The sequence below is a fragment of the Anguilla rostrata genome, chromosome 4 (genome assembly GCF_018555375.3).
Source record: "Anguilla rostrata isolate EN2019 chromosome 4, ASM1855537v3, whole genome shotgun sequence".
In the NCBI taxonomy this organism is placed as follows: domain Eukaryota; kingdom Metazoa; phylum Chordata; class Actinopteri; order Anguilliformes; family Anguillidae; genus Anguilla; species Anguilla rostrata.
The window spans coordinates 5,793,706-5,819,468 of record NC_057936.1 but is presented as its reverse complement, the minus strand read 5'-3'; the positions used below and the strand labels follow the sequence as shown (position 1 = coordinate 5,819,468).

The 25,763-nt window shown below is 52.9% G+C and overlaps 1 protein-coding gene across 1 annotated transcript in view; it reads left to right on the top strand.

Moving 5' to 3' along the window:
* Window positions 1-25,763, top strand: part of polrmt (polymerase (RNA) mitochondrial (DNA directed)) — a 62,634-nt gene that overhangs the window by 12,720 nt on the left and 24,151 nt on the right. Inside the window, exons 5-15 of the mRNA XM_064330244.1 lie at window positions 2,141-2,327; window positions 11,148-11,297; window positions 12,518-12,685; window positions 12,785-12,955; window positions 14,176-14,415; window positions 17,258-18,073; window positions 18,852-18,974; window positions 20,127-20,249; window positions 21,304-21,483; window positions 23,525-23,611; window positions 25,173-25,286. Of these exons, the coding sequence (XP_064186314.1) occupies window positions 2,141-2,327; window positions 11,148-11,297; window positions 12,518-12,685; window positions 12,785-12,955; window positions 14,176-14,415; window positions 17,258-18,073; window positions 18,852-18,974; window positions 20,127-20,249; window positions 21,304-21,483; window positions 23,525-23,611; window positions 25,173-25,286 (2,359 nt within the window). The remainder of the gene's footprint in view (window positions 1-2,140; window positions 2,328-11,147; window positions 11,298-12,517; window positions 12,686-12,784; window positions 12,956-14,175; window positions 14,416-17,257; window positions 18,074-18,851; window positions 18,975-20,126; window positions 20,250-21,303; window positions 21,484-23,524; window positions 23,612-25,172; window positions 25,287-25,763) is intronic.

Here is a 25,763-nt window from a genome sequence, read left to right as displayed (position 1 = left end):
CTCTCCCTCCTCCCTCCTGCTCTCCTCTCTTCTCTCCCTCTCTCTCTCTTCTCTCCCCTCTCTCTCCTCCCCTCTCTCTCTCTGTCTCTCCCTCTCCTCCCTCCTCTCTCTCTCTGTCTCTCCCTCTTTCTCTCCCTCCTCCCGAGTCCCTCCCTCTCTCTCTCTCCTGTCTCCGCGGCGATGCCCTGCTCTTGTCATCTCCAGGTTCCCCCTGCTCCTGTCTCACATCCATCATCTCTCCCCCCTCTTTGTTCACGAGAGGAGAGGAGAGGAGAGGAGAGGAGGGGAGGGGAGGGAGGCAGGGAGAGGATGGGGAGAGGGGAGAGGGAGGAGAGGAGGGGAGAGGGAAGGAGGAGGAGGAGAGGAAGGAGAGAAGGGAGAAGAGAGGAGAGAAGAGGAGGGAGGGAGAGGAGGGAGAGGAGAAGGGGAGAGGAGAGGAGGAGGGCATAGGAGAGAAGAGAGGAGAGAAGAGGAGGGGAGGGCAGGGGAGAGGATAGGAGAGAAGGGAAGGGAGAGGAGGAGGGGAGAGGAGAGGATAGGAGAGAAGGGGAGAGGAGAGGAGGAGGGGATAGGAGAAAAGGGGAGAGAGGAGAGGAGGAGGGGAGAGGAGATGAGGGGAGGAGGGGATAGGAGAGAAGGGGAGAGGAGAGGAGGAGGGGATAGGAGAGAAGGGGAGAGAAGAGGAGGGGCGTAGGAGAGAAGGGGAGAGGGGGTGGCCTCATGGCTTGCATTTAAAGAGCGCTGGCGTCTGTGCAGGAGAATGTGGGTTAATGCTGATGCTCTGAATTAAAGCAGACACCTGCGAGGCAGAACAATATGGCTGCCCTACAAGCACAGCCAGGTGCTATATTACTGTAATGTGTGTGTGTACACACACGTGCACACACACACACACACACAGACACAGGGACACACACACAGACACACACACACAGACACAGGGACAAACACACACACACACACATAGGGACACATACAGGCACATGCACACCCACACACACACATACACACACATACAGACACAGGCACACACACACATGCACTCGTCCAAGTGCTTCCATAGATATAGAGTGCGTAAGTGCAGAAATAAACCTGCAAACAAGAAAAGACCGTTTTCTTTTTCTTTTCTTTTTTTTTTTTGGATTGCTTCAGGAATTCAGATTGAGCGTGTGGCGTTAATTGTAATTGCTAATTGCAGCCTCGTCAGAGGGGCTCGGGCATTTAAGCAGGATTTCCTCCAGAAGGTAATTACCGGAGCGTTATTTAATCACTGTCTGGCGAAAGGTGCGGAGGGCAAGGGAGTGTTCGCTCGTTTTCAGAGGACGACGATGAGATTCCCTCCCGCCCTTCCACTCTCCGCCTGCAGTTCGCCGGTTCGCCACTAGAGGGCAGTGCTGATACGCAAGACCAGGGTCTTCTCCATACCACAGGAAGGGCCGGCCTGTTGCACTAGACAAGAGATCCGAGGTTACGCACCTCAAACAGGCACGTACAGCCAGGCACCTCCTCGTTACCATAATTGCAGACTGTCTGTGTACACCCCGAGGTGTGCAATTAGACGGCTAGTAAAACCATGACAGCTGCAGTACCTGAGGGGTTGTGTGCACAGTATTTCTGTCTCACTGTCACTGGCCCGTGTCCTCTGTCTTTACTGTACCGGATGAGCTGCTCTCTCGCTCTTCTCCTGGCCGCCGTTCAGCATCAGTATTCCTGTCCTGGTCTGGCCGTGAGCGCGATGGCGGCGGCGGCGGTGGTGCCGGGACGCCGCGTGCGTCTGCGCGGTTTGACATGCGGGGTCCTCGCGCCGCGCGGCCGTCTGTAGGCCGCCTGACTGGGGGATCCACTTTTTTTTTTTTTTTTAAAGGAGGGAAAAATCGGTGCGGATCTGTCAGCTGCTGAAGCGGTCAGCTGACGGGCGTGGGCGGCAGAGGCTCGAAGCGCTCGGAACGCTGGAGGTGATGAAACGGCAGCGCAAGAGCAGGCGCCGCGAGCCGCCGCGAGCCACGGCGACCCCCCCCTCGCCCCGCCCCGCCTCGCCCTGCCTCCTGAGGGGATGCGGCCGCCGGGCCAGATGGCCTGTTTCTCAGCGCCCCTGACCTCTCCCCCCCCTCCCCCCCCCGCCCCCTGCCCCTCCCCGCAGGTGTCTGCAGCAGCTTGAGGAGGCGGGCTTCTCCTTGGAGGACCTGTTCCGCCACTGCCTGTTCCGCCAGGACGAGAGGGAGACCGTGCTGAAGGCCGTCCGGATGGTGGAGCCCGACTTCCAGCCCGCCGTGCGCACCGAGCCCAAAATCTGCACCTCTCCTCTGGTTGAGGAGGTCTACACCAAGGTATCATTTTGGCCCCGCCCACCCCACCACATTTAACCCTTTTAAGTGTGGGGGTTTTTTTTTTCTTCTTCTTCAGAATTTAGTCAGTGTTCTAGAACTCCACCGCTTTCATTCACCAGCAGCGATTGTTACATCATCGTTGGAATGTTCGGTTGAGAACATTCAATTCACAATATTTGTGATTTAACACATACACTCACCTGTCCAAGTGTTAACAAAAATACAGGATGTGTATGTGCAGAAATAAATCTTCCTTTTTTTTTTCTTCAAAATTATAAATCGCTGTTCTATTGTAGATCTTCCATTACCAGCAGTGATTGTCACATCGGCATTAGAATGTTCAGTAAAGAGCATTCTTGTCACATAAAGGGTTCATTCGCATTCAGTAACATTACACTCGTATCCAGGGCAACAGCGTTCAGGTAGTTAGTGCATCCGCCTGAACTGCCCTGCCCTGCCACCAAAAACTGTGTGTGCAGCATCAGTAAGGCACAGGGCTATGGTAACCACGCTGACCCCATCTAATGTGACATCACAATCGTCTTTTTTTTTTTACCGTTCCGTTACCCTGGTTACTGTCCGTTTCACTCCCAGTGTACGCTGGGCCCTAGCGTTTATTAAGCTGGTGAGAACTTTAGCATTTCTCACTGTGCTTTAGCTCCTGCCTGTATGATGGATGTTCTTACCTGGACTGGCCTTTAGTTTTCCATTTCATTTTTTAACTTTTCCCGCTGTGTTATGTTACTGCGTGCATAGAACCTCATACAAATTTGTATGCTGATATGCGCTGTAGTTATTTATTGTTGCTTAGACTGGCGATATGAACAAAGAGCGTAGCCAAAGCTTTATATTTTTTTAGAGCAGGATTATTCTTCATTTGTAATTGTTTCTAAGTTGAAGAAAGAAGGGCGTTCAGAATATCTTTAACGAAGCAGTCGAGATACGCAGATAACACTGAATCTCACGCCACTCGGGGGGCCGTAGCTGCAGAGATTAGATTAGAATTCTCAAGATGGCGCTGCTAACAGCCGCAAATTGAAAGGCCGTTGCCCAGATTTGTTTGCGGGTCAGAGGTATAGCAGGTTGCTATGCAGCAGTAGCAGCGGGGAGGCCCTATGGGGCGTAAATCAGCCGAGACCAGAGGAGAAATTTTACCGGGGCGGTGAAACGCGCCGGATAACAGCTTGCCGGAGAAGAAAAAAAAAAACATTTAGAGACGACCCGCGTGAGTGATCCGATCTGTCGGTCGCCACACCATGGGCCTTATTCCGTTATTTTTAGAGCGCGCGAACGAACCACTGAACTGTGTTGGTGCGAACGCTATTATCCGGATGTGCCGCTCGCCTTTTTCACGCCGTTCATTAGCAGGCTTTTGGTGATGTGTATTTTTGTAAAAAAAAAACCACGCAACACTTTTTGGGTCCATTTATTGTGGTGAATTTGGAGGCTTCTTGTTAATAATGTGAAGATGATCTGCACTGTAGCTATGCCATTTTTAGGTGAAAATACATGGTTACAGTATCATGCAAGATCATATACCACAGCTTGAAATTTAATCAATCTGTTATGGCTGTTATTACTTTGTTTATTAATATGTCTGTGGACCTACACATGGTTCTGGCTTCTACCCAAGTATACTGCAGCAAGGACACATGCATACTCCCACTTAAATATGCGTATATATAATTTCATTTGAAGCGTCTCTTCGCATTCGCCTCGCGTTCTGCGGATCCCACTTGCCGTGAATCTTAAGTGCAGCCAGACACAATAACACAAACTGCCTGCCGGAATCTCTTCGTTGCGGTGATCGATACCCAAACCCCGACTCGCGCAGTTATTTATGGCGCTGGAAATCTCTTTAAGCCCCGAGACCTTAACACAGGATTTGCTTCTGCAGAACTTTGGAGTCCAGTTCAGTCAGATCACTCCTTTGCACTGTCTGTAAGCCAGTAGGCCTCAGGCTTGGCTGGGGGTGGGGGGGGGGGGGGGGGTGTGGGGTGGGGGGGCTCTTTATTCCAAACTGGGAAAGCTTGAAACCAGAACGCCCTCAGTGAGCGTGTGCATGAAGAAATGTGTGCAGACGCTGTGTCACTGTCCTGGAGATTTGGGCTAGCAGGCCTGCAGGATGGCAGGAGCTGAGAGAGATATAGAGAGAGAGAGAGAGAGAGAGAAAGAGTGAGATAGAGACAGAGAAAGAGAGAGAGATGATGGGGGAGAGAGGGAGGGAGGGGGAGATGCTGTGTTACTCTCCTGGATCTTTGGGCTATCAGGCCTGCAGGATGGGAGACGGGGAGAGAGATAGAGGGAGATAGACAAAGAGAGACAGACAGAGAGGGGGAGAGAAGGAGAGAAGGAAAGCAGAGAGGAAGAGTGAGAGAGGGGACAGAGTGGGGAGGGAGAGGGAGAGAGTGGGGGCAGAAAAAGAGACAGACTAATGGACAAAAAGAAGTAGAAAGAAAAGGGAGTGAGAGAGGATAGACAGAGATAAAGAGGGGCTTAGAGGGAGTGAGAGAGAGAGGATAGACGGAGCGGGGGGGAGAGAGGATAAATGGAGTGGGAGGGGGAGAGAGAGAGCAGTAGAGGGAAGGAGAGAGAGGATAGACTGAGTAGGAGGGGATGGAGAGAGAGAGAAGAGGAGAGGGAGGGAGAGAGCAGGAGAGGGAGGAGGAGATAGAGAGAGAGAGAGAGGAGAGGGAGGAAGAGAGCAGGAGAGAGAGAGGAGAGGGAGGAAGAGAGCAGGAGAGAGAGAGAGGAGAGGGAGGAAGAGAGCAGGAGAGGGAGGGAGAGAGCAGGAGAGGGAGGGAGAGAGCAGCAGAGGGAGGGAGAGAGCAGAATGGCCTGACGCTGTGCTGGCCAGGCGTCCGAGGCCGAGCCGGGGGGGAGCAGCTGAGGGCATAGCAGTGGCGACCGGCGGGAGCCCAGCAGAGAGCGCTCCTCGCCGTCCATCGCGTCTGTCGCTCCGCGCCGGCTCGGGACACTGTCCCATCGCTGGCGTCCCGGCGGTCCCCAGAGAGACAGTTGTCACAGACACCCGAGTCCACTGCTTTTCCACAGCTTCAGCGAGAGTGAGCTCAGAATAAAACTGACACAACGGCATTGAATGAATGAATGAACGAATGAATTAATGAATGAACGAATGAATTAATGAATGAATGAACGAATGAATTAATTAATTAATTTGTATTGCACTTTTTCTCAAAGTGCTTTTTACAGTGATGAGTGGGAACTCACCTCACCCACCACCAATGTGCAGCACCCACCTGGGTGATGCCCGGCAGCCATTTTGCACCAGAAGGCTCACCACACATTAGCTAAGGTGGAGAGGAAGAGATCGTATTAAGATTAAAGCTGCTGTCCTGTGTCCATCTGAGGGTTACTCTGTTTTATTCCCCATTAATTTCAGTGAGAGTGCTGTCTTAAATACACATATGCATATTATGTAATTTGCATATGAATCCATGTTCGAACTGCCTACTGTTTTTTATAATAAACAAAATGGAAGCACTTTTTAAGGATAGCTTCACAGCCATGCGTGCAGTCGTGGCAATAGTCAAGACTCAACGCTGTTTGCAAAGATAATAGAGTGTCTCGGTACACCACGTCCACTCAGCTGTACTCCATATAGCGGGTGCTTTTCACACTGCCCGGAAAACCTTCTCCATTCCAAAGGTGTGAATTACAGTCTGAAATTAAAAGCCTGGTTATAAAATAGCATTCTAAGAGCTCTGGTCTGGGTTTTGTGATTAGCGTCAGATCAGAGCTCAGTGCCTTTGCGTGTTATTTCTGGCTATGTCTGCTTTAGTGACGAGCAGGGGCTACTGCGTGAAATCTCCATGTCCGGGACAAAAAAAAAAAAAAGTTCATTAATATTTTGCACAATTTCACAGACCATTGGCGCCGACGTTCCCCAGTGCCCGAGACAATATATCTGTTCCCCCCCCCCCCCCTAATTTTCCAAGGGTTTAGATTTATGTAATTTGTCCCTTTCAAAAAAAACTAGCTTGTTGACTAAAATTAAGTAGTTGGTACGAAATCATTCTAAGTTTCTGGCAAGCATTCACTGTGAAATGAATCGTACAGTTTACAAAATCACCGCTATAAGTGGAGCTAACAAATTGATACATCCGTTTTGCTCGTTTTATGATTGAATATAATGAGAAACTAACAATGCGTTTCGATTGCGAGTGAAAGCAGCCTGTGGTAATGACAGGTAAGCAGAGCAGTGCGCTGTTGTTTACGGCCCTTTCCTTCCTGCCTGCCTGCCGCACGCGCGACTCGTCATTCCTCGCCGCTGGATCCGACTCCCCGTTGCGGCAATCCAGGCTGCATCCAAAGCCAGTGTGCAAGTAGCCTTTGATGTGCTTAAGGATAAATATCCACGCGTCCCCACAGACCACGAGAACCCGCTTAAATAATAAATGAACGACATGCAGAAACATCCAGCGTCTCATAAACAACAGCCGCGTTCTTTTTTCCGAACACTGGCGCGCGCTGTACGCCAGGCTTGAGTTCGCGCGGCCCCTCGTTTGGCTTTCGGCCGAGTCGCCCTGTAGGGTCCGCTCGAAGCCAGGGCGTCGCGTTCTCTTAAAACGCAGTGTTACTGTGCCGTCGGCCACAGCCACCGACGTCGCGTGTAATTCAGACTTGCTTTTCCGGTTATGCAAAGCTGCGGACTTATGTCCGCTTACCTCCTCTCCACTGGCTCATCATTCCTCGCCGGGAAAAAGCGCAGTGGTCCCAACAGTGTCCATTTACTCAATTAGGACAACCGCCGTCGACACAGACTGGCAGTGCGTGGGCGTTGTTTGCGTGCGCGTGTGTCATAAGCCGCGTTTCCACCAAAATTACCCGGAACTTTCAGTCCCAGGAACTGCTTTACCAGGAACTAAAGCCGCGTTTCCACCGCAGGAACTATACCCCGGAACTAGGAACCTTTTGAGGAACTCAGTGCGTTTCCACCGCAGGAACTAGGGTCTAAATTTAGTTCTGGGGGCTTTGTTTTACCCCCCAAAACGTTCCTGCTCGGGGGGTAGTACTTTCCGAAAGTACAGAAACCTTTTGGGTGGAGCTTGCAGCGCTGAACATTTCTGATTGGTCGAGTACTCGTAGCATTTGTGTTGTATTTATTTTCCGCCATTACCCGCCATGTTTGAAAATATGCAGCGGCAAACCAATTTATTTTCATAATAACTTCAAATCAAACTTGTATGTTATGCGGCGCAGTAGCCTACTTCTTGGTTATAACGTCTTGGAATTATAACGTGTGCTCTTCTGTTCTTTTCTTGCTTTAGTATTCGTTTTATAAAATGCTAAGCATTCGTGCTGGGACAGCATATTACGTAGGCTACCAAAACATTCAAACGGATTAATTCGGTTGCTGAATATTTTCTTCCGGATTTTCTTTGTTAGCCCGTTGTAATTGACTCAAAACGTTTGATACAGTTATGTGAGGTATGCGGTAGTTCTGCATAATTAACATTGGTGATACAGTACAAGCAAACTGGAAATCACCTTCCGCACTTTTTATCCGGGTAAAATAACAGGTTAATTCTAGTAATCTTACCTTTAGCTTTTTCAGACTGCCGTAATTTTACTCAATTTTACTGCCATTTTTCAATTCCACGAAAAGACCAGGAAGACTATGGACTCATTTATGGTGCATGGTTCGCATCTGGAGGGCACACTTCGCTGCTCGGCTAGCAGTAACTTCGAAGGAAAGCAAACGGTGGCTGTACCACTACTAATTTACATTTTCACGCAAGTCCGAGTTTTCGTTCTATTCTTGTCATTTTGCGATTAGCCTATATGGAATTGACGACGAGAAAGTAATAAAACAGCAAATTGTTTAAAACGTGTGCATGTTTTCTGCTGTTAATGAATGTGAGAGGATATATGAAAATCAATAAATACAAAAGTAACCATATATAGTCATTGTTGGTAACCCGTTGTGTATAAGTGGAATAAACCCCTCCGGGCTGTCCCGGTTATTAGAAAATAATGTAGGCTACTTCGGTGGTAGTATGGGGTTACAGAAGAAATCATATGACAGATGGACAGACGACAACGTCAGTGGGCTAATTTGCCTAATCTTCGCGGTACTTTAGACCCCGGTGGAAACGCAGACAACCATTGGCTGAAGGAACCTTTTAGTTCCTGGTAAAGTAGTTCCTGGGACTGAAAGTTCCTGGTAATTTTGGTGGAAACGCGGCTTAAAAGGTTCCTTCAGCCAATGGCTGTCTGCGTTTCCACCGGGGTCTAAAGTCCCGCGAAGATTAGGCAAATTAGCCCACTGACGTATGGAAAAGCGACGTTGTCGTCGGTCCATCTGTCATGATTTCTTCTGTAACACCATACTACCACCGAAGTAGCCTACATTATTTTCTAATAACCGGGACAGCCCGGAGGGGTTTATTCCACTTATATACAACGGGTTACCAACAATGACTATATATGGTTACTTTTGTATTTATTGATTTTTATCGATTTAATCACATGGAATTGAAATATTCTTCTGCAGCCGTTTGGGCATATTTTACCGTTGTCAAGCAAAACTGTCGTTGGTAGTTGAACTTGGACCGTTATGCAACAAATAGGATATAACAGATATAACAATAGTCAGATTGTAACTGTTTTTTATATACTCTCAAACACATTCATTATGTTTTTATGCGAACATTCGCTTTCATGTCTTGACATCCGAAGCGACAGAATGCATTCACATTTCCAATATAACTGGCAACAACAGCAGAAAACATGCACACGTTGTAAACAATTTGCTGTTTGATTACTTTCTCATCGTCAATTCTATATAGGCTAATCGCAAAATGACAAGAATAGAACGAAAACTCGGACTTGCGTGAAAATGTAAATTAGCAGTGGTACAGCCACCGTTTGTTTTCCTTCGGAGTTACTGCTAGCCGAGCAGCGAAGTGTGCCCTCCAGATGCGAACCATGCACCATAAATTAGTCCATAGTCTTCCTGGTCTTTTTGTGAAATTGAAGAATGGCAGAGTAAAATTACGGCAGTCTAAAAAAGCTAAAGGTACTATTACTAGAATTAACCTGTTATTTTACCATGACAAAAAGTGCGGAAGGTGATTTCCAGTTTGCTTTTACTGTATCACCAATGTGAATAACGCAGAACTACCGCATACCTCACATAACTGTATCAAACGTTTTGAGTCAATTACAACGGGCTAACAAAGAAAATCCGGAAGAAAATATTCAGCAACCGAATTAATCCGTTTGAATGTTTTAGTACGTAATATTCTGTCCCAGCACGAATGCTTAGCATTTTATAAAACGAATACTAAAGCAAGAAAAGAACAGAAGAGCACACGTTATAATTCCAAGACGTTGGCAGGCTATAACCAAAACTAGGCTACTGCGCCGCATAACATACAAGTTTGATTTGAAGTTATTATGAAAATAAATCGGGTTGCGCCGGCATATTTTCAAACATGGCGGTTAATGTCGGAAAATAAATACAACACAAATGCTGCGAGTACTCGACCAATCAGAAATGTTCAGCGCTGCAAGCTCCACCCAAAAGGTTCCTGTACTTTCGGAAAGTACTACCCCCCGAGCAGGAACGTTTTGGGGGGTAAAACAAAGCCCCCAGAACTAAATTTAGACCCTAGTTCCTGCGGTGGAAACGCACTGAGTTCCTCAAAAGGTTCCTAGTTCCGGGGTATAGTTCCTGCGGTGGAAACGCGGTTATAGATGCGTCACCTATGGACTTGGGGACATCGTTTAGGAACGAATTTGTGAAAGAATAATTCTCAGAAAATGCTGTCAAATGTGTTGTGTGAGTGAAATGGCCGTTTATTTTTGTGTAATTAGTTTGAGTACTGGAGTAGAGTGTGGTATCGGGGTCTGTGTTATATGATTAAACATCTGAGTGACTCCGTAAACGACATTGGTAATATTCAGTTCCGTTTAATTTTATTATATATTATGCGCGTGGAGATTTTTACAGAGCCACTATCATAGAGATGCTTTACAGTAAAATAGTTGGATTTAGGAGAATTAGGAGAGGGCCTGATCTCCCACAAAAAAACAGCATGTGGGGGAAAATAAACAACAGCAACATCTGGCCGGCCCGTTGTCAGTATTTAAAGTTAGGCTAACTAACTTTATTTAACGCGAGACCCGGGGAAGAGTGTTCATTACTCCCTTATTGCCGTTTCCTTATTACCGTTTTATAATGAGTCGCTCGTTTCCTTTTATTGTCTTCCGGAGCCGCGTTTATTGATTCGGGGGGCGGGTAATGTGTTGTGCTCGCGCTCCTCCTGCACGTTCCCCCGCGCGCGTCGTGACCCAACAGCGCTCCTGTTGTTGACGACGACATGTCCCGTGCCTAACCGGGGGGCCGGGGCAGGTCTGCGAACACGCGCCCTGTCACATGACACACCGAAACCGCCTCTGTGGCAGGCGAGCAGTATAGTGCCTCTGCTCTTCAAGGTTTTTGTTTTTTGTTTTTATTTTTCTGGTTTTAAATGCAGTTTTTTTTTTCTTTCCTGAAAGAACGCCTGCTGAATTTTAAGCACAGTAATTGTGACGTTGGTGTGTAATAATAATGGAGCATTCATTAAATAAATGTCGAAACTGAATTGTATTTTGGTGCCGGAAATGTTGTGCGCACAACCTCGACCCTAGAGGGCCAACGTGCATGCTGGTGCACCCTTGCTGTGATGTAAAGTAAGCACTTACTTCATTAGTGTGTGTGTGCGTGTACATGTGTGCGTGTGTGTGTCTCTGTGCGTGTGTGTGTGTGTGTGTGTGTGTGTGTGTGCGTGTATTTTCTGTGTGTACTTTCAGAGGGACAATGTGGACTATCCAAAGTTGGACTTCACCCTGGCGGAGCTGCAGGAGAAGTTCAGCCAGCAGCTGGCCATGGAGGAGGCCGACACCATCACCATCGACTCCGTGGAAGCCATGAAGCCCGTCACCGAGCGCATGGCCGAAATGGTACGCACGGACACACCTGGGGGGGGGGGGACTTTTTCGGAGCTCAGACCCCTCATCTACTCCCCAACCGGTGCTTTCTCATTCTGCTCTCGAGAAAGTTTTTTTTTTTTTTTTGGCTTAAAATATTCAGTGTCAAAGGTCGGGCATTATGCATGCGGGCCAGGTGCGGAACTTTCCGGAGAACGTGAGCAAGGGCCCCCTCTCTGCTTTGGCATTTACAGTTTGAGCTCGCTGGCCGCCACCTGACAGCCTGTCCCGGGGGACCCGGCAGCATTTGGGTCCGGATGAGAGGTGTAATAATGCATTCTAACATCGCCCTCCCCTGCCTCTCCCCCTCCCCCTCTCCTCACCTTCGCTGCCATTGGATCAGCTTGTCTGCTGCGTGCTGTCAGACTGCCCTCCTGGCGCGGGGGGTGGGGGGTGGGGGGGGTGTAGAAGGTCCCCTGGATCACTGTTTGACCTACTTTTCAACTCGAGGCTGTTTCCTATTCTCTCCTTTTTTCCCTGTTTCTCTCATTCTATCTTCCCATCTGTCTTTCTCTTTGTCTCTCTGCCTGTTTCCCTCTCTTTCACCCCAATCCTCCCTCTCTGTCTCTGTCTCTCTCAAATTCAAATAAGCATTACTGGCATGACCACACACCAGCGTGGTATTGCCAAAGCGATTGTTTGCATAAAACAACAATATAATCTCTCTCACTCTCTCTCTTGCTCTCTCACTCGCTCTCTCTCTCGCTCTCTCTCTCTCTCTCTCTCTCTCTCTCCCCCCTCTCCCTCTCTCTCTCTCTCTCTCTGCCCCTCCCTCCCTTCCCTCTCTCTCTCTCTCTCTTCCCCTCCCTCCCTCCCCCTCCCTCTCTCTCTCTCTCTCTCTGCCCCTCCCTCCCTCCCTCCCTCCCTCCCCCTCTCTCTCTCTTCCCTCTCCTCCCTCCCTCCCTCCCCTCCTCTCTCTCTCCCCCTCCCTCCCTCCCTCCCCCCTCCCTCTCTCTCTCTCTCCCTCTCCCTCCCCCCTCTCCCTCTCTCTCCACCTTTGAAAACAACTCTTGTTCACACATGTAATTAACCTGTAATGAACTCAGAATGATTTTTTTCAGCTGCGCAGTAGGAAATGCACACTCGCCTCAGCCTGAGTCGAGGCTGGGGTTTGTGCACCCCCAACGAGGTGCGTCGAAATCCCCACCTGGAGCCCGGCTCGCTAACGCCTCTTTTTCGGGTCCCGCCCCCAGAGAGCTCTGCTGGAGCAGCAGCGCTCCCATTGGCGTTCGGCCCTTCTGAAGGGCCTGAGAGAGAGCAAGCTTCACCTGAGCACCAGCGACCAGAAGTCCTGGCGGATGAACCTCTACCCTTACCTGTGCCTGCTGGAGGACGGCGAGTACGTGGACATCATGCTACAGGTGAGCGGGGCGTGTAACCCGCCGTATCTCTGCGAGGTGCCCACCCCCCCAAAACCCCCTCCCTTACCGAAACTCCCGTCTGCTCCCTGTCTGCACCAGGGCCTGTCCAGCCTGCCCCCCAGCGGCGAGTCCCTGCTCATCCTGGCCAAGAACCTGGGCCACAGGATCCAGAACAAGTTCTTCATCCGGCAGAAGAGCCAGAGTCAGGTGGTGGACAAGCTCCGGCACGTCTACGAGCGATACGTCGAGCTGCTGGCCAAGGACACTGAGGTACAGCGTGGTGTCACGGGCTCCTATCCTAACTGCGCTGTGGTACAGCACCGTGTCACGGGCTCCTATCCTAACTGCACTGAGGTACAGCACTGTGTCACGGGCTCCTGTCCTAACTGCGCTGTGGTACAGCACTGTGTCACAGGCTCCTATCCTAACTGCACTGAGGTACAGCACTGTGTCACGGGCTCCTATCCTAACTGCACTGAGGTACAGCACTGTATCACAGGCTCCTATCCTAACTGCACTGAGGTACAGCACTGTGTCACGGGCTCCTGTCCTAACTGCACTGAGGTACAGCACTGTGCCCCTGCCTCCTATCCTCTCTCTCTCTCTGCTGTCAGGGCCAGTTCTGGACCACAGGACCCGTGTTGCAATGGAACATTCTGTTAATTGATGTCATTTACGTAATCACTATCATCACCACCACTGGCTGTGTTAGGGGTTCTCTTTGTGTGTGTGTGTGTGTGTGTGTGTGTGTTTTGAGTATTTTCGAATGATTCTACGATGGAGGCTCTTGGGTTACTGTAGGCTGAGATATAAAGGACTTTGCTTGGTTTCTTTGAATCGTTACCCAAATGGCTGATTTGCTCATACAGGATCAAGGCAGCCATAATGCCATCGCGGGTGTGGAATATATGGCAATATATTGTAAATATGTGGTCTTTCTAGAAGATATAATATAATAAACGTATATTTCACAGAGGTGTCTTTGCAGTACCCAATTGTTAATTGTGCCTTTATATTTGCGAAGCATTACGATTTTTATTTTATTTCAATATATTTAAGTATAGTACATTTCTCGCTGGCTATTTGTATTTTGTAGTCAAATGTCCAATTAAATAAAATTTCACATTCGTGTGAGAATCATTTTTTCCCTCACCCATTTTTTTTTAGAGGGGGGGTGGGGGGGTGGGGGGTGGAGGGGTGGAGAGGGGGTGGAGAGGGGGTGGAGAGGGGGAACTTTTTTGGAGCTCAGACCCCTTATTTACTCCCCAACCGGTGCTTTCTCATTCTGCTCTCGAGAAAGTTTTTTTTTTTTCGGCTTAAAACATTCAGTGTCAAAGGTCGGGCATTATGCATGCGGGCCAGGTGCGGAACTTTCCGGAGAACGTGAGCAAGGGCCCCTCTCTGCTTTGGCATTTACAGTTTGAGCTCGCTGGCCGCCTTTAGATCTTTAGACACGTCTTTAGATCTCTCCTTCGTTTCCCTCCCGCCAGAAGTCCAACGTGTTTCCCCGGGAGCGGTGGGCGGAGCTGGAGGCGGGGCTTGGCTCCGGCCCCTCCCTGCTGAGCGACGACACCCAGTGGCCGCCGTTCCTGGCGATCCAGCTGGGCATCCACCTGGTGGACCTCATGGTGCGGGAGCTCAAGGTGCACAGCGACGTTCTGAACCCCGCCCAGGAGAGGAAGCTGGTCTCCGTGCTCTACCACATGTACACCTTCCGTAGCAACCACAAGGTAACCAAGGTCGACAACCGGAACACAGAAATACAAACTGCGATTTTCTTTTCTTGAGCAGTGGTGACCAACCCTGGAGATCTATCATCCTGCAGGTTTTCATTTCAACCCACAATTCGGCACACCTGAATCAACTAATTTGCACCTCAACGCAGACCTTCAGCTGTTGAATGAGGTGTGGCTTTGTTAGGGTTAGAATGAAAACCTACAGGATGGTAGATCTCCAGGAACAGGGCTGGGCAGCCCTGCTCTAGCTGTTGAACGAGGTGAGCTTTGTTAGGGTTGGAGTGAAAACCTACAGGACGGTGGATCTCCAGGAGCAGGGCTGGTTACCACTGTTCTAGAGGCACGTTTTTCTATGGAAATGCAGGATGATTGAAGGGGTTTTTATTTCTGCTAATTTAAAGGTGTTTTATGCTTCCACTGCCCCACTAATACGGTTGGAGACCTAGCCAGCGACTTAATATGTGTTCATGCCGGCTACTTAATGCTAGTTGGCAAACCAGTTTGGTTATTTAGGGCCAGGCCAACTTGGTTGTACCCTGCGGGGCAGTTAGCATAATGGGACATCGTTAAAAACTTTAACATTTTGGCCTTTAGCGCGCTCTTAATATCCCGAAGGACTCGTGCGTTTAGCGTGTTAGCACTTTTTAGCATTTTAAAAATTTTTTTTACATTTTAATTTTACGCGCGTTTCTACAGCTGTGTATTTGCCGAAGCGATTTCGTGGTTGAGTGCCTCGCCCAGAGGTGCACGGGCAGGGCCCACCAGGGAGTCCTCCCTCTCGGAGCTCCAGGCCGTGGTTCCTTCAGCGCGACGCCTCACGGATGCTGGCGATCCGAGCGCTTATCGTAATCGCGTGGCGGTAAAAATCGTAAAACGGGTCTATTTAAGCGATGTCTCTCTTCTGTGTGGGGGGGGAAACGGGCCTGGCCCTGAATGTTGCCGTGCCCGTGGGGGGGGGCGGGGGGGTGTAGCCGGTGGCGCTGGCTGGGTTTTAAACCCCGGGCAGTCTGTCATCACGCTCGCTTGCTCGCTCACTCTCTCTCTCACACATCAGCACCTTTACATTAGCTTTCCTCCTCCTGCACACGCGGGGGCTGGTGTGTGTCTGAATTATGGCCCAGCTCTCCATGCTGGGGTGGATGGGGAGCAGTTGGGTAAGACGAATAGCTTCAGGATCAGAGCTAACCCCCCTCACCCCCCCCCAACCCAGCAGTTGGGTAAGACGAATAGCTTCAGGACCAGAGCTCACCCCCTCACCCCTTCCCCCCCCCCCCCGACCCTGCAGTTGGGTAAGACGAATAGCTTCAGGACCAGAGCTAACCCCCCTCACCCCTTCCCCCCCCCGACCCAGCAGTTGGGTAAGACGAATAGCTTCAGGACCAGAGCTAACCCCCTCACCCCTTCCCCCCCCCGACCCAGCAGTTGGGTAAGACGAATAGCTTCAGGACCAGAACTAACCCCCCCACTTCCGCCCCCCACATGCCCTTAATTGGCTGGGTGATTTACAGCCCTGGGGTGCTGATAGGTTGATGGTAAAAATGGAGATGTTTTCCGTTTTTCCTCCTGGGCTCACCCCGTTTCTGGGGAAGAGAACGAGGCCCAATTCGTGATTCGGCCCCGATGACGGGGAGGGCTGTTGCGGTCCGGACCCCCCCCCCCCTCGAGGTCATGCTTTTGGCGGGAAGCCGCTCTGTGACGATGGCGTTCCGTCGCTATGGAGCCCGAGCCCGTCGCTACGCGGCTTCAAGCGAGCCGCTCGTCTTGCGCTCGGCCTATGGGAGCTCAGCCTACGGGAGCTCAGCCTACGGGAGCTCAGCCTACGGGAGCTCAGCCTACGGGAGCTCAGCCTACGGGAGCTCAGCCTACGGGAGCTCGGCATATGGGAGCTCGGCCTATGGGAGCTCAGCCTATGGGAGCTCGGCCTGCGGGAGCTCAGCCTACTGGAGCTCGTCCTACTGGAGCTCGGCCTATGGGAGCTCGGCCTATGGGAGCTCGGGCCTGCGGGAGCTCGGCCTATGGGAGCTTGGGCCTGCGGGAGCTCGAGCCTACGGGAGCTCGGCCTACTGGAGCTCGGCCTACGGGAGCTCGGCCTATGGGAGCTCGGCCTATGGGAGCTCGGCATATGGGAGCTCAGCCTATGGGAGCTCGGCCTGCGGGAGCTCGGCCTATGGGAGCTCGGCCTATGGGAGCTCGGCCTATGGGAGCTCGGGCCTGCGGGAGCTCGGCCTATGGGAGCTTGGGCCTGCGGGAGCTCGAGCCTACGGGAGCTCGGCCTACTGGAGCTCGGCCTACGGGAGCTCGGCCTATGGGAGCTCGGCCTATGGGAGCTCGGCCTACTGGAGCTCGAGCCTTTCGAGCGGAGATCAGAGTCTCTCTCCGTCCCGCAGAATTTCACGTCCCCCTCTGCGGTACTTGCTTTCAAAACGTGTGTGTATTTCAGAATGGTACCTGTACCTGTACGGTAGCCAGATTACAAAAGCTTTTTTTTACTGAGAACTGTCACAGAGACACTTTATAGAAGGAAGGGCAGAAAGCAGGCCTGAACCTGAAAAAGGGAGCAGTGAGGCGAAAACTCCCCAGTGGGAAGAAATCTCTGGTGGAACCCAGCGGCTATGGGGGGGGGGGCCCATCCTCAGCTGGCCAGCCTGGTGTGAAGTAGAGGCAGAATGGATGTAACAGGAATGTAATGAGGAATTTCTCGCAGCAAATATTGAAATGCATTGAGTGTGTTTAACTTGCTGTGTCAACCTTATCACCTGAAAAATGGAAATGAAAATGACCTTTAACCCCCCGCCACTCCCACCCCCTTTTTTTCTTCATTCACGTCGCGCGGTAGGTGGGCTTCATCAAGCCGCACCCGATCCTGACGCAGATCCTGACGGAGGCGGTGGAGACCAAGCTGACCTTCCCGTCCCACGTGATGCCCATGCTGTGCCCGCCGGTGCCCTGGACCTCGCCGCGGTTCGGCGCCTACCTCCTGACGGGCGCCAAGCTGATGCGCTCGGCGCATGGCGCCGCCCAGCACCAGGCGCTCCTGGAGGGGTGCGGCGAGCCCGAGCTCCACGCCGTGCTCGACTCGCTCAACCAGCTGGGCAACTGCGCCTGGAAGGTCAACCGCCCCCTGCTGGACGTCATCGTCTCCATCTTCAACGGCAAGGGGTGCGAGCGGCTGGACGTGCCGCCGCCGCCGTCCGAGGCGCCCGAGGCGCCGCCGCCGCCGCCGCCGCGCCCCGGCCCCGCCCCCCCCGGAGACCCCGCCCACTCGGCGGCCGAGGGCGCCGCCCTGAAGCGGGAGGTGGCCAAGGCGCGGAAGAAGGCGGCGGAGATGCACAGCCTGCGCATGGACGCCCTGTACAAGCTGTCCATCGCCCGGCACGTCCGCGACCGCGTCTTCTGGTTCCCGCACAACATGGACTTCCGGGGCCGCACCTACCCGTGCCCGCCCTACTTCAACCACCTGGGCAACGACGTGACGCGCGCCGTCCTGCTCTTCGCCGAGGGCAAGGCCCTGGGCCCCCGCGGGCTGGACTGGCTCAAGGTGCACCTGGTCAACCTGACGGGGCTGAAGAAGCACAGCTCGCTGGCGGGCCGGCTGGAGTACGCCGAGAGCATCATGGACGACATCCTGGACTCGGCCGACCGGCCCCTCACCGTGAGGCCCCACTTCTGTCTGTCTCGCTCTCCTCCTCTCCTCCCTCTGCTTTTACTGTCCCTTCTCTCTCTCTCTCTCCTCCTGTCCTCTCTATCTCCTCTTACTCTCCCTCCTGTCTCTGTCTCTCTCTCTCTTCTTACAGTCCCTTCACTCTCTCCTCTTACTGTCCCTTCTGTCTCTCCTGCTTCCTCCTCCTCTCCTCTCTCTCTGTCTCTCTCTCCCTCCTCCTCTCCTCTTATCGTCCCTTCTGTCTCTCTCTCTCTCTCTCTCTCCTCTTACTGTCCCTTTGGTCTCTCTCTCTCTCTCTCTCCTCTTACTGTCCCTTTGGTCTCTCTCTCTCTCTCTCCTCCACGCTGTCTCGTTAATGAGCTGAGGGGAGAAGTTGTACTTTTTTTGCTCGCGCTGCACTCTGGTTCCGAAGGCTAAAAATAGCGCCGCCAAATAGCCCGGCGTCTTATTTCGGGCTCTGGGCGATCGCGGCCGTCAGCGTCTGCTCTCCGCTGTTTATTTTTAATGGCTGTTAATTCTCCGCTCGCCTCCTCAGCCGAAGTCTGCTTCCACTTCTGGGGCTTCTCGTCGGGACTTTTTTTTTTTTTTTACACGTTAGCCCGGCGCGCGCTACGCTAATGAGCCGCGGCCTATTTCCGCTAACGACCGCGGCCGTTAGACAGAGCACCGAGCGGACCGCCGGGCCGGATTTAATAAAGCCATCTGACGTTTTGTGTGTTTGTGTGTGTTTGTGTGTCTGCGTGTGTGTGTGTCCTTGTTCCCACCGCAGGGCAGGAAGTGGTGGATGGAGGTGGACGAGCCCTGGCAGGCCCTGGCGTGCTGCATGGAGATCGCCAAGGCCTCGCGGTCACCTGACCACACGCAGTACGTCTCCTACTTCCCCGTGCATCAGGTAAACCCCGCCCCCCTCTCCGCTTCGCCCGTCCCCCCTCTTTCACACGTGTCACAAGCGGTCAGCGCACCCAGCTGCGATTCGCATCCACCGCCATCGCCCCGGGTGGGGGGGGGAGCAGGCGCGGGCCCGCTCGTCGCTAATTAGCACGTTTATTTCAGCCCAGCCCGCGGCTGCAGGAAGCTGTGAGCGTAGCACGATAGCCGCTAAACGCCGCTTTTAGAGAGATCAGCAGGGGCCCCGGCCCGAGCGCCTGACCCCTCCCTCGGTCTCCCGGTTTTAACCGCGCGGAGAGTCGAACCCGAGCCCGTTCTCTGGTTCTCAGCCTCTCTCCAGGTCCTTGTCTTCGTCCTTAATTGAGAGCGTCTGAGTCTCGCGAGCGCAGTTTTTGGCGGCGTGGGTCCAGCTGTCGCTTAGCGTCAGGCGGCTAACTGGAGCGGCTCGTTCCGCTCCGCCTGCGCTTCCCTGCTCCAGAGCCCTGACAGACTGATACTTGATATCTTCATCAACCGACCTGTCTCTGTTTCTTTGTCTGTCCTCTTTACCTCTTCCTCTCTCTCTCTTTCTCTCTGTTCGTCTGCCTTCCTTCTTTCTGTCTCCCTCCTCCTCTTTCCTTCCCCCTCCCTCCTGTTTTTACTTCCCCCCCTCATCCTCTTGTGTCCTCACCCCTCTTCCTTCCCCTCCCTTCCTCTCTCTCTCCCTCGTGCCTGCTCTCTCTCCCTCTCTCCCTCCCTCGCCCCTGCTCTCTCTCTCCCTCTCTCCCTCCCTCTCTCCTGCTCTCTCTCTCTTCCTCTCTCCCTCCCTCTCTCCTCGCTCCTGCTCTCTTCCTCTCTCCCTCCTCCTCTCTCCTGCTCTCTCTCCTCTCCCTCTCTCCCTCCCTCTCTCCTGCTCTCTCTCTTTCTCCCTCTTTCCCTCTCTCCTGCTCTCTCTTCTCCTCCCTCCTCCCTCTCTCTCTCTCCCTCCCTCCCTCTCTCTCTTCCTCTCTCTCTTTCCTCTCTCCCTCCTCTCTCTCTCCTCCCTCCCTCTCCTCTCTCCTGCTCCTCTCTCTCTCTCCCCTCTCTCTCCCTCTCTCCTGCTCCCTCTCTCCTGCTCTCTCTCTCTCTCTCCCTCTCTCCTGCTCTCCCTCTCTCCCTCTCTCCCTCCCTCTCTCAGGACGGCTCCTGTAACGGTCTCCAGCACTACGCCGCTCTGGGCCGGGACGTGATCGGCGCCACCTCCGTCAACCTCATGCCCTGCGACGTGCCCCAGGACGTGTACAGCGGCGTGGCGCAGCAGGTCAGTGCCCCGGCCACCGGGGGGCGGCGGCGGCGGCGGCGTCGATCCGGATGCCCGCTCCTGGCCGCTTGCCTCGCCCCCCTACAGCAGTCACAGACCCTGTCGTAGAACCGAAGTAAAACTGAAGTTACTCCGGGGTCGGCGGTGGAGAGATTGACTCCAGGGCCCGGGAGGTCGCGCCTGGGGTAGACGGCGGACTGCGCTTGGGGAAGCGGACTCCATTAGCTGGCCGCCTGTCAGGATAGCGCTGTGTCAGCGTAGAGTCCGGCAGCTGCATCAGCTCCGCCGGGGATCCCTGATTTACAGATGAGCTCTGATCTACGGGGGCGGGGGGTGGGGGGGGTGGGGTGGGGGGGTAGGCGAGTCGTGAGGCTGACGCACTGTCCGTAACCGCTGCCGTTTGGGCCTCCTCTGATTGGTGGACAGACCAGACCTTCCTGGTTACGTGCCTCTTAGCTGGTGCTGAGCTTCAGTAGACTGCTTGGCCCAGTGGCTTCCAGGATTTTGCTTACAGACACATCCTACCCTGCTAGGCCTGACAGTGTGGACAGTGAGTGTAGGCTCACCCTACCTTGCTAGGCCTCTGACAGTGTTGAGACTGAGTGTAGGCTCACCCTACCCTGCTAGGCTTCTGACGGAGTTGGGTGTTAGTGTTAGACTCACCCTACCCTGCTAGGCTGGCAGTGAGTGTTAGGCTCACCCTACCCTGCTAGACTGGCAGTGAGTGTTAGGCACACCCTACCCTGCTAGGCCAGCAGTGAGTGTTAGACTCACCCTAGCCTGCTGGGCTGGCAGTGAGTGTTAGGCTCACCCTACCCTGCTAGGCTGGCAGTGAGTGTTAGGCTCACCCTACCCTGCTAGGCTGGCAGTGAGTGTTAGGCTCACCCTACCCTGCTAGGCTGGCAGTGAGTGTTAGGCTCACCCTACCCTGCTAGGCTGGCAGTGAGTGTTAGGCTCACCCTACCCTGCTAGGCTGGCAGTGGGTGTTAGGCTCACCCTACCCTGCTGGGCGGCGCGTGCCGGTGTGTGTCAGCCTGTGGCTCCCCTGGGACAGGTGGAGGAGTTCCGCACCCGGGACGCCCAGCGGGGGCTGAAGATCGCCCAGGTGCTGCGGGGCCACATCAAGCGCAAGGTGGTGAAGCAGACGGTGATGACGGTGGTGTACGGCGTGACGCGCTACGGCGGCCGGCTGCAGATCGAGAAGCGCCTGAGGGACATCGACGACTTCCCCCAGGTGAGGGGGGCGGGGCCTCAATCCACACCCACGGTGTCTGCCGGGTGGTTTTTTGGGTTTTCTTTTTTCTTTTTTAAGCAGCAGCAAATTCTTGCTTGGTCTTGGATACGAAGAGTGTGTGCTCCTCAGCCAATCAGTGACTTCAATTTAAGCAATCAAGCCCTAAAATGCACCAGAACCCACCAGACGCTGCCCTGCAGACCTCTGGGATACATGTTGGAGATTACTGTCGTACGCAGCCTCCGCAGCAGTGTTTAATTCTAACGTCCAGACTCTCCTTTTGTTCAGCGATATGCGTTTCCTTGGATACCGCGGAAAGTACTGTGCATAAATCGTTTAGGGTTCCGTGATGGGGTGATAATGAGGGGTTTACAGTTAAATGACTACAGACCTTGGGGCCTGATTTAATGAGACCTTTAAACATATGGAAAACCTTTTAGCACACGCAAGTCCAATAGCACAGCCAATGATTTCATCGGAACAAATACCATGACCCAATCGCTGGTCATGTTATTGGGGCGACATAGCTCAGGAGGTAAGACCGATTGTCTGGCAGTCGGAGGGTTGCTGGTTCAAACCCCGCACTGGGCGTGTCGAAGTGTACTTGAGCAAGACACCTAACCCCTAATGGGCTCTGGCGAATGAGAGGCATCAATTGTAAAGCGCTTTGGATAAAAGCGCTATATAAATGCAGTCCATTTACCATTTACCATATTGGTTTTTGCGTTTTTTGCTAAAAAGTCTTAGAAATCAGGCCCTTACGGTGATAAGCTGTGGGAGTGGACCCAAATGGGCCAGTTAGCGAGCGTTAGCAAGCGACCGCCACGCGTTCAGGGTCCCCAGCGACTGGCCTCTGAGTGAACCGTGTGCCTTATTCAGCAGCGCCAGTGGTTCCAAGAACCTGGAACCTGGAACCTGTACCCGGTTTGCGGTTCCGGTTCCGGTTCTGACCCGCCTGGGTTCACACTCGTCTCCGGCAAGCGTCGTTCGCTCGAGAACCCCGCCGCAAACATTCCCGCTAAAAAATGGCCGCCCGGCCCCTCCAGCCGCGAGGGAAAGGGTTAAATTCAGAGATTCCGTTTAATTAGAAAGCTGATGATTAGTTCGACCAGGAGTCGGCGGACGGTGTAATGGGAAATCATCGCAGCGCTGCAGCGGCGGACGGGAACGCCGTTACCGTAGGCTCGACGGCGGCTCGATGGCGGCCCCGTCGCGGGAATATGGATGGCCGCCGCGATCGTGCTCCGCCGGCTGTTATGGTGGGGGGGGGTGGGGGGGGGTTAATGCGGTTGGCTGGTGATTCTTCCATCATGACAAACGCGCGTACGCGCTTCCTTCTTGAGCGACCAATCAGCATTAGCGTGACGGAAGAGCGCTATTATGGCCGGGGCGATGTGGCTGGATGCTAATTATTAGTAATAACTTCAATAATAGCGCAGCTCTTCCGTTACGATAATGCCGATATATTGTCGTAATGGGCTTTCTAGGGCCGGTCTCTCTTCGTCTGTCAGCAAATGGACGTTCTGAAATCTTTAGTGCTCATATTAGCACGTGCATTTATTTAGCACCCAGAATGCACTTTATCTGTCTCTCTCTCTCTTGTTGCTTTTAGGTTTGGTTAAAGCCTTTCTGTTTACTGTGTAATGTGTGTGAGTGCGCGAGCGCGTACGCAAGCTCTATAATAGACACACACACTCACCCCCACACACTTGAACACTTAGAGCCGGAAATGTAAACAGTGAGATGCATTCAGATGCATTTCGGGGCTTGAGGGCAGATCCAAGAACGCTGACTAATAAAAATACCTGCATCATGAGAGAGGAGTGTTTCTGTTATCTGCCTGTTAATGTTGAAATGATGAGTTTGTGTAAATGAGTTCTTTCCTGTGCCTGCATTTTAGCGTGACCCGATATATCGCCGATATCGTGTCACTGTTCAGATTCGATGTGCCGTCTGATTGGCCGGATTCGGGTCACATGGGCAGTGCTTTTTCGCCGTGCCGATTCGCTGTATTGTAACGCTCTCTCTCGCCCTCCCGCAGGACTACGTGTGGGACGCCTCCCACTACCTGGTCCATCAGGTGTTCAACAGCCTGAAGGAGATGTTCACCGGCACCCGCGAGATCCAGGTGCGTACCTGGAGGGTTCGTTAGCGGCGACGTTAGCGGCTCGTCGTTTCGCGGCTCCCGCCGGCTGCCGTCGAACCCGCGGCAGGGAAGAGGAAACCGAATTTTTGCATTATCTGCACGGGTCCGTCGTGATGGTTCACCCACATACTGTAGGTCTCAGTGCACATAATATTGGTAAATGGTAAATGGACTGCATTTATATGGCGCTTTTATCCAAAGCGTTTTACAGCTGATGCCTCTCATTCACCCATTCACACACACACACACACACACACACACACACACACTCTCACACCAACGGTGAAAGGCTGCCGTGCAAGGTACCAATCAGCTCGTTGGGAGCAATTAGGGGTTAGGTGTCTTGCTCAGGGTAACACTTCGACACGCCCAGGGCACGGGGGGATCGAACCGGCAACCCTCCGACTGCCAGACAACCGCTCTTACCCCCCTGAGCTGTGTCGCCCCCTATTAAAATGCCCGCACCTGGTGCTCGGTCGGGGAGAGAGGGAAACCGTGGCGGAAATGAAATGAGCGACGTCGCTAATGTCGCTAGCCTAATAACCCTACCGCCCGGCACTTCTGCGGCAAACCACCGCAATCTCTCCACGGGGGCCCTGCTCAGACAACCTGAACTAATGTAAACCCCCCCCCCCACATCCCCCCCACATCCCGCCCCACCCCACCCCCCGCATCCCCCCTCTCCCCCCCATCCTCGGGATAAGTTAACTTCTAAATGGGTCAGGCCATGCTGAGCCACACAGCGGTGTGTGGAGAGGAGAGAAGGATGATCGATCCCCCTCTCCCCTCCCTCGCCCCCCTCCCTCACCTGGGAGTGCTGGGGGGAGGAGGGAGCGGGACAGCCTGATGAATGGGCCTGGTTTGGGCCAGGCTGGTCACAGGGGTTCGCTGAATTTGTCTTACCCCGAGCGTGGAGAGGGGGCGGGGCTACGGGTCTCCAGGGGAGCTCCCTTTTTGGGGTGAATGTGTGTCAGAGTTACGGCCTGGGGCCTACAGACCAGCTGGAGAGGCCCACAGGTCCCCATTCAGCACTGGGGGTTCAGTCTGAGCAACAGCTGCTCACCCGTTCGTTGTTTTTGGCGGGGTTTCCACGCGCCCTTCCGCAACGCCAAAGCCGCGGAATCGATCCCAACGCTCCGCCGTCGCCCCATTGGCTGGTTACGGTTTACCCCAGGGTGCCGCTCGCAATTTGAAGTTGTTCCCCCGTCACTCACTTCTGATCCACACAGCGGCCAATCAAGCCCCTCCTGTTCCTCTGAGCGGTTCTGTTCCAAATTTCACCTGTGCAGCTGACTCTCCCTCACTTGCGCTGTGTTTGTATTTGCAATAGCATTTTCATGTATTATTATTTTTTTTTAATGTACTCCTTTTGTGAGTGTGTATGTGTGTATGTGCTGTGTGTGTGTGTGTGTGTGTGTGTCTATGTATGTGTGTGTGTCTGTGTGTGTGTTGCATGGTTGAATTGTAGTGTGCAGACACGTTGGTCTCGTTTTGTTTGTTTGAAATAACTGAATAAATAAAAGTCTCTCTCTGTCTTCCACAGGACTGGCTTACCGAGACTGCCAAGCTGATCGCCAAATCCGGCAACACGGTGGAGTGGGTGACCCCCCTGGGGCTGCCTATTATCCAGCCGTACCACCGCACCAAGAACCAAGTGGTGAGTGTCAGGAGACTCCCCCCCCCCCCCCCCCACCCACCATAACCCTAACCCTAACCCCCCCCCCAGCCCCCAAACTGGGTTAGACTACCCAGCATTCAAAATACCAATGTGTTCTATAGCGGTAGTATTGGAGTATGTTCATCATCATCATCATCATCATCATTATAAAGGGTACATTTGTGCCGTGCCTCATTCATATCACTTTAGCGCTGTGTTTAACAGCCAAGCGACTGGTAAAAAAAAAAAAGTGTGGGTGGGGTTGAAGGTGTAATATGAGTAGTATGGGTGGGGTTGAAGGTGTAATATGTGTAGTGTGGGTGGGGTTGAAGGTGTAATATGTGTAGAGTGGGTGGGGTTGAAGGTGTAATATGAGTAGTATGGGTGGGGTTGAAGGTGTAATATGTGTAGTGTGGGTGGGGTTGAAGGTGTAATATGAGTAGCGTGGGTGGGGTTGAAGGTGTAATATGTGTAGCG